The 7,879-nt window shown below is 44.7% G+C and overlaps 2 protein-coding genes across 2 annotated transcripts; one reads left to right on the top strand and one right to left on the bottom strand.

Moving 5' to 3' along the window:
* Nucleotides 1-3,445: 3,445 nt before the first annotated feature.
* On the bottom strand, nt 3,446-5,560 carry CANTADRAFT_80679 (uncharacterized protein; the record flags this gene model as incomplete). Its single annotated transcript, XM_020211231.1, has 1 exon — nt 3,446-5,560. The coding sequence occupies one exon, from the start codon at nt 5,558-5,560 to the stop codon at nt 3,473-3,475; it is 2,088 nt and encodes a 695-aa protein (XP_020064237.1). The 3' UTR covers nt 3,446-3,472.
* Nucleotides 5,561-5,790: 230 nt separating this feature from the next.
* Nucleotides 5,791-7,821, top strand: ERG5 (C-22 sterol desaturase). Its single transcript, XM_020207161.1, has one exon. The coding sequence runs from the start codon at nt 5,994-5,996 to the stop codon at nt 7,575-7,577; it is 1,584 nt and encodes a 527-aa protein (XP_020064236.1). The 5' UTR covers nt 5,791-5,993; the 3' UTR covers nt 7,578-7,821.
* The last annotated feature ends 58 nt before the right edge of the window (nt 7,822-7,879 follow it).

The following is a 7,879-nucleotide window of genomic DNA, read 5'->3' as shown; positions in this document are numbered from 1 at the left end:
GGTTTTATTGGTAGGTTTTATTGGTAGGTTTTATTAGGTGGTTACAATTGTTGCTAATTCAGCATGTCGAAGTGAAAATGACACATTTCCCAGTGCTATGTGATCATTCAGCTCGCAAGGGGGAGCGATGCCTTGATAACTCTTTCGACCCTTGCTAAAAGTCATTAATTGCAAGTATTTTTTAACTGTCCGTTACTGACGGATCACTTTACATTTTTATATATTATCAATCCTTATTTCGAGACAAACGTAGGTCTACAGAGTTCGTCACAACCTTCTTAGGTCCACAATAGCAGTTCTAGTTGTAAATGAAGCATTTTTTGTGATGGAAATATGCCTTGAGGTTTGTAAGTTTTCGTCACAACAGTATTCGGCAATGCAATTTGGTTCAGCAGACCGGAAGGGTCCTGTGATAAGTCACATTTGATTTAATGCATAGTAATTATGAGAAAATGAGTAAGTGTGGTAAGTTACCTATCACTAATCAAACAGAATACACCCACTTACGGATGTGTTTGGTTTATTGCGGAAGTTAGCTCCTCAGCTTAACACAAGGATCTTAAGTAGAACAAGGGTTTTCCACGCAGGATAAATACCCTAATACTTGGCTACTGGCTTAATTTATTCAATTTTCTTACTCCTGGAGGATATATGGATAAAACTACCAGAAAATAGTTTCTGGTAGATTATCTACATTTCTCTCCAATAAATGTAAAACTTGGAGAACATATTGGCATTCGGCGTAGATTCTTATTATATTTTGATAGTGCAGGATACCATCGACTTAGAATTATTCTATAAATTACGTATATCTACTAACCATATGAACCCCTTTAAGATTGGAGGAGAACTATAGAGGTGATATGGTTTGATGTCTGTCTAGTCTATCTTCGTATTTTGCGAGATTCAAACCAATGCCTAGATGTCTATTACAAATTCTTTTGGCACGGGCTTGGGGATCAAGAAAAATGGACTCTTTACCGTCTAACGGCATGCAGTTGAAGCCAAGGGCGTACCTCGCCCACGCTGGCACTATTCACTGCCTTGTAAATCATTTCCGTCAGGTACTCACCTTCAGCTATGATCTGTTCAAGAACCTGCTTTTTGCTGGTCACTGACTCGTTGACACAGAACCAGAACGTGTTCGATGCCTCCACTGTCCGCTTGTCATTAACTGGCAAAGGCGGCGTGTGAATACTGGTGAAGAGCTTATCTTTGACCACCACCATCGCTTCTTTGAACGGAAGGCTCCCAACAGCAACATTCTGTGCACAGTAGTGGTTCTCACACCACTGCTGGCCACAGCCCTTGGTTAGCTGGAGCACATACCGTCTCTCAAGTCGAGCCTGGAGCTTTAGATGCAGTGGATCGTGTTGTACCACATACAACGGGCCGTAGCAGAGATCACACAACCCCAATTCGTTTGTAGTTCCACTGCCAGTCAACAACTGCACGCAGTTGGTATTGGTACATTTGTTGAAATTGACAACGGTTTCGTTATTGAACGACACCTTGTCGAGCTCGTGCATTTTCATGTGTTTCTTGATATCCTTGAGGCGCTGGATCCGCCCACATCTTGGACACTCGGTGGTCTTGTTTCCGCAGGTATTCTCGTGGTGAGTAAGGTTTTCGAACCGATCCTGGTAAGTGTATTCCTCCTGGGGAACCACCAAGTGGCAGAACCGACACTCGTGGAGCTTGGACGGACAGTCCGAGTTTCTGTGTCGGGCCAAGTCGTTGAAGGTGGCAAAGTTAGCACCTTGTGTGCATCCTGTGCATGTGTATGGCTGTGAATGGAACAACTTGGTGTGCTTGAGCCTTTGCAAAGGCTTGTCATCATGAAAATCACACTTTTCACAGTGCCAGTGGGTATCAGGGACTTGTTTTAGGAACACCTCCCCACATTTGGGACACTTCACGTTATTTCGCAAACAAAAACTTTCGTGGAGTACGTATTTGTCCTCCAGAATGGCTTTATTACAGTTGGAACACTTCCGAGTACCAGGTTCGGGAACTTCAGTCGTGCTCTCGTGATATTCCTCAACCGTTACGGTCAAAGCAGCTGGTTTCTCCCATGTAAATGGAATAAAATATGCCCACTTGTCGATTTCATCGTACGAATCTCCCAATTCATGCTGCTCGCGGGCCCGAAACAACTTGTTGACGATGTCGTCGTCCCTTAAGTTGATTCGGACGACCTTGTCATCGCCGGTCTGGTCCATGCTCGAGTTTCTGTAGTTTTCCAAGCTGATGTATTTGTCAAGACCCACAAGAATGTCTGCGTTGGCCAAGTCGGAGGAGGCAACAGAGATGGAAATCTCGTTATGGAACCTAGTCAAGTCGATTTTGTAAATGGAAGGAACGAACTTTGGATCGGTGAACGGAACTATCTGGGGAATTTCTTGCCGGTTCTGCACTTCGACGACATTGTTGTGGGGATTGCTTGTGAACTCGAGCATCTGCTCCGTGGCCAACTTATCGTTGAGTGGCACCACATCCAAGATGATGTCTGTGTCAATTATGCATGCTGTCAACAGGTCCGAGTCGTTGATGTTCTCCACGAGCAACTCGTACCGCAAGTTCTCGTCCTCAAGAACCAACGTGGTGCCTGCTGTCAACGTGGTGTAGAACTGGGTCAACTTGTTCTCCAAGAAGAACTTCCAGTTGTGGATATTATACAATTGTGTGGGTCTGAGCTTCAACGAGGTTGCTTTGGGAATGGTGGAGATCAACTCGATAGTGCCCTCTTCTCCCGTCCCGCTTCGAATGGTGCTAGGAAGCTCGATGATTTCCTCCGAGGACGAGAACTCTTTGACTCCAATGTAGGTCTGGTGGGAGCCGCTGGTGAGCTTGAATATGAGAGGATGAGGAAGTTGTGCTTCGGGAATATCGTCGACGATTCGGGAGAGCACTGACTGGGGAAGCACGGCTTTATCGGAGTAAGGAGCTAGCACTGGCGAACTCTGAAGGAGGAATGGGCGCATGTGTGGCAGTGGGAGGGTTACTGGCCTGTAGTCTATAATGTGGCGGCAACTGGTGGCAAGATAGCGATGTGATGAATAATGTCGCGATGCAGGAACTGCTGGGGTTTAGTGACGCAAAATGAGATAGAAGCCATTGAAGGACTGAAAGGAGAGTGGGTCAGTGGGGCCTGTTCTGGTGGCTAGACTTCTCATGGGATGGTCTAAGTGGGTGGATCAGCTCCAGAAGTGGAATTTTGTGCAGTATTTGGCTCAATCCTGGGACCACATTTTGCAACTATTCTATCTTTTCGCAATAATACGAAGAAATAGGAACGAGTTTATACAGACGGATTCTGGATTTTGAAAAAGTAGAAATTAGTAAATGGGTGAGGAGAAGCCAGCCTCAAGTAGTAAGGATATTTACAATTAGCTTAGTATTGGCTCGTTCAAAACGTTTTACTGTACATCTATAATATGCCTATAGGATCTATACATAAACCATGAGGTCCCTACTTACCCTTACTGTTTTTCATCAAAGAACGAGACCCATCCCTGACCATTGGGCAATAGTGCTTGTCCAACAACACATTCTCCCACAATGTAGCGGCACCACTGTTGGATCTTTCCAACTCCACCTCTCTGTCCAAACGTTCAATTCCAAGGACATAGGAACCTTCACCACTGATTCTTTCTTCTGTGTTCCACAATCCCTTGATAGCATTATCGTATCTAGCAGTGAGCTTTCCGATGAACTTTAAAGTAGCCAATGAGGTCTTCTCTGGGGTGTGGAGAATAGACATGTGAAGACGCTTGGTGAAAGATGTGGCACGTGGAACGGTACCATTCTTCGAACGGAAGAAGATGAAATCGAGACATCTCAAAAGAAGCTCGGATTTAGTCGACACATTAACTGCTGGCTTGTCAAATTCAGATTGTGAGAGGGGATCGGCCAAACGAAGCGACTTGTGACTGAATTCCAAGTCAGCATCTAGCGACAAGTCTGTCAAAAGACCATAGAGTGATGATATGAACTTGGAAAGATCAATAGACATTGGTAATTTTCCGGTGGAAGCATGGTTGAGCAATAAGGTAAAGGAAGTGGCAATACAAAGCAAAACAGTTCTGACTTGTCTGCCGCTGTAAAGACCACCAACTTCTTCATCATCATCATCATTCAGGATAGAGTGTTCCTGTATTATATCTGTCATGATTTCTCTGAGGACTTCAAGGAAATCTCCAAGTAAGTCCAAGTTGGCCATTTGTCCGAAACGAGACAATCCTTCCAAGACAGCTGCCATCAAATGACTAGCATCATTCTTAGTGGAATCAAGAGTATGGGTGCCTGCCTTCAAGATTTGTAAGTAAAGGGTTAAAAGCATCTTCAATACCTGAGCTTGGAATTTTTCTCTTTCTTCCACAGTAAGTGCCTGTTCAGCCTTTCTCATTTCTTCTTCGATTTCTTTACGTTCCTTACGAGCCTTTCTTTCCTTCTTAGATAAATGCACTCTGTCCTTCTTTGTTATCTTTTTCTTAGGAATATCTCTATTATTATTTGGGTCATAATCTTCCAAGACAGAGAGACTCAAAAAGATATTGACGACTGATTCATCCACTCTGAACTTTTTATCAATGATTGACTTACTCAAGAGTCTAACGACTTCATGCGATATATCTCCATTCTCCTCGTCATCTTTCAATAATGTTTCCAACACCCTAACACATCTGGAAAATGCATCCAAATCATCAGCATTAGTTGGTTTTCTATTAAGACGACGGATGACTATAGCAAAGACCTCAGAACGATGGTTAAAGTGACGCAATGATGAGAGACAAAGCTCACAAGCGGCCTTGGTTGCCAATAACCCCTTCTTGACCTGTTCAGGAGTGACTTTTTTACTGTTTTGGGAGTTTGAGTGAGATACCTTTGCCAACTTAGCAAGATTGTCCACATAGAGAATGTAGTTTGTCACTAAAGCTTGTTCAAAAGATCTGAGTCTGGCAACCTCTTTACTGACCTTTTCTCTCTTTTCTGCATCAGTCAATGGTCTTATTTGGTAAGTTGGTGCCAAAGATTTGAAAACAGGGATCAAGGCCATGATGGCCAACTGACTCGTCACTATGTTTTTCGATTCAGACATTTTACGCAATCTAGTGAAACACTGGTAATTTTCTTCTGGATCCTCCATCAATTTGGAGGCAAGATCAGCAATCTCTTCCTTAATCTTAAAGAGACGTTCTTGTGGGGTGAGATGGGCGTCTTCGTCTTCTTCTTCTTGCTCTTGTTCGACTTCGGGTTCTGGTTCATTGACTTCCTTAGCTTCAGGCTCTTCCTCTTTGGGTTCTTCATCCTTCTTTGTCTTTTCGTAAACAACTCTTTCTATCTTACCATCCGAACGCTTAATTGGTAAACCTTCGGTGACATTGACAGACTTTACAGAACGAGGTTTCAACTCATAATCTTGTTCCTCGTTTTCCCAGTCCTGATGCAGTGGTTTGTTGACTGAGTTGAAAAAGCCTGAGGAAAGCTCCAAGTCCTGCTCTTGCTTGGCTTTCTTCTTCTTCTCCTGGTCCTTGGCGTTAAGCTTTCTCTTACCCATGATGCCTAGTGATGAGATGGAGCTCATCTTGAAAATTTAGGTGGGGACAAAGATGTCGCGCGACATACTATCACGTGCTGTACTGCACGTGGACGGAAATAGCGGAGGTTATGTGTTTTGCTCTGCTTATCGTTTAGCAGCACGTGATGTAAACGATCGTATACTCCAGTATAGCCTTTACCACATCTTATGGTGCCACTCCCTTCCCGGAACTCTTGGCCAGGCATGACCGGAACCACATTGGTAGGTCCTCTAACTTAGCCCCTATTAAAGATCTCTGGTGGGGCGCTATTTTCCTCGAACCATTCACTTGTAGTCCATTTCAGAAAATTTTCAATCGGGCCTTCCTGTATGGTGGAGTGATTATAAAATTATTTGTTATTCCTCTAATTTTTAGCCAGAAGGAATTGTTCTTTTACTCTACGGGGTTAATATGAGTGTCAACACCACCTCTCCGATAGCCCATGGGCTTGAGCAGATCCGTCAAAGAATTGACGGAGATTTCCTCGCAAAGACCGCCGAGTTCACCCAGCAGGTCACCTGGTGGCAGTGGACCATCACAGCCATCGTGTTGTGTTTGACCTATGATCAAGTGATGTACCAAGTCCGTAAAGGTCCTATTGCTGGCCCAGCTTTCAAGATCTGGCCTATCATTGGTCCCTTCTTGGAATCTCTTGACCCAAAGTTCGAAGAGTACGTCGCCAAGTGGGACTCAGGTGCTTTATCTTGTGTTTCCATTTTCCACAAGTTTGTGGTTATTGCATCGTCCAGAGACCTTGCTAGAAAGATCTTGAGTTCACCAAAGTATGTCAGACCATGTGTCGTGGATGCCGCATACAAGATCTTGAGACCAACTAACTGGGTTTTCTTGGATGGTAAGGCCCACAGTGACTACAGAAGATCTTTGAATGGTCTTTTCGTGACCAAGGCTTTGGAGATCTATATCAAGGTCCAAGAGAAGTACATGGACATCTACCTCGACAGATTTGTCAACTATGATGGCCCAAGAGAATTCTTCCCTGAATTCAGAGAATTACTTTGTGCCCTTTCTTTGAGAACTTTCTGTGGTGATTACATCCTTGAGGAGCAAATCGCTGAAATTGCTGACAACTATTATAGAATCACTGCTGCCTTGGAACTTGTCAACTTCCCAATCATTATTCCTTTCACCAAGACCTGGTACGGAAAGAAGCTTGCCCATGACACCATGAAGATCTTTGAGAAGTGTGCCGAAATGTCCAAGAAACACATCAACGAAAATGACGGTGCACCAGCCTGTGTTCTTGACGAGTGGATTTTCTTGATGAAGCAAGCCAAGGCCCACAAGTTGGGTGACTCCGAGGTTACCGAGGAAGAACAAAAACTTTTGGTTCGTGAGTTCTCCAACAAGGAAATCAGTGAAGCCATCTTCACCTTTTTGTTTGCCTCGCAAGATGCTTCCTCTTCTTTAGCCTGTTGGTTGTTCCAAATCGTGGCCGACAGACCCGACATTGCTGAAAAGGTCAGAGCTGAACAGTTGGCCGTCAGAAACAACGACCCTTCCGTTCCATTAACCTTGGGCCTCATTGACAAGATGAACTACACCAGAAACGTGGTCAAGGAAGTGTTACGTTACCGTCCTCCCGTTTTGATGGTTCCTTACTTGGTCAAGCAGCCATTCCCAATCACCAACGACTACACCATTCCCAAGGGAACTATGGTCGTCCCCACCCTTTACCCTGCCTTGCACGATCCTGAAGTATACGAAGAGCCCGACTCCGTCATTCCTGAGAGATGGGACACTGCCACCACTGAGATGGAAAACCGTAACTGGTTGGTGTTCGGAACTGGCCCTCACAAGTGTCTTGGTAAGAACTACGTCGTGATGATGTTTACCTCCATGTTGGGTAAGTACTTGATGAACGCTGACTTGGTACATCACAAGACCGAGTTGTCCGAAAAGATCAAGGTTTTTGCCACCATTTTCCCCAAGGACGACTTGATCATGGAATGGCACAGAAGAGACCCTCTTGCCTAAAGTATGGAGGAGACAACTGTGGAATAGACGTCCCCTTGCCTGGCAGGCGTGGGCATTGTTTGTAGACTAGATTGTACGTACTTAATAGTGAACCAGACGATGGTGCCAGAGGTGCCAGTATCGTACCGACTCGTAGTGCAAGCAGGCAGGCCATGAAATGGAGAGTCAAGCATAACCGAATAGTGAGTAAACCGTTGGAAAGAGAGCTCTCTGAGGTCAAGCACACCTTTTCATCGGTCGGTGATCAGCTGAGAAGAGCCAGTGTACGGAAAGATGAGAATATTAACTAACCACTAAGAAGC

The sequence above is a fragment of the Suhomyces tanzawaensis genome (assembly GCF_001661415.1).
Source record: "Suhomyces tanzawaensis NRRL Y-17324 unplaced genomic scaffold CANTAscaffold_4, whole genome shotgun sequence".
Classification (NCBI taxonomy): Eukaryota; Fungi; Ascomycota; class Pichiomycetes; order Serinales; family Debaryomycetaceae; genus Suhomyces; species Suhomyces tanzawaensis.
The sequence above is the reverse complement of the archived record's forward strand: the minus strand, read 5'-3'. Positions and strand labels throughout refer to the sequence as shown.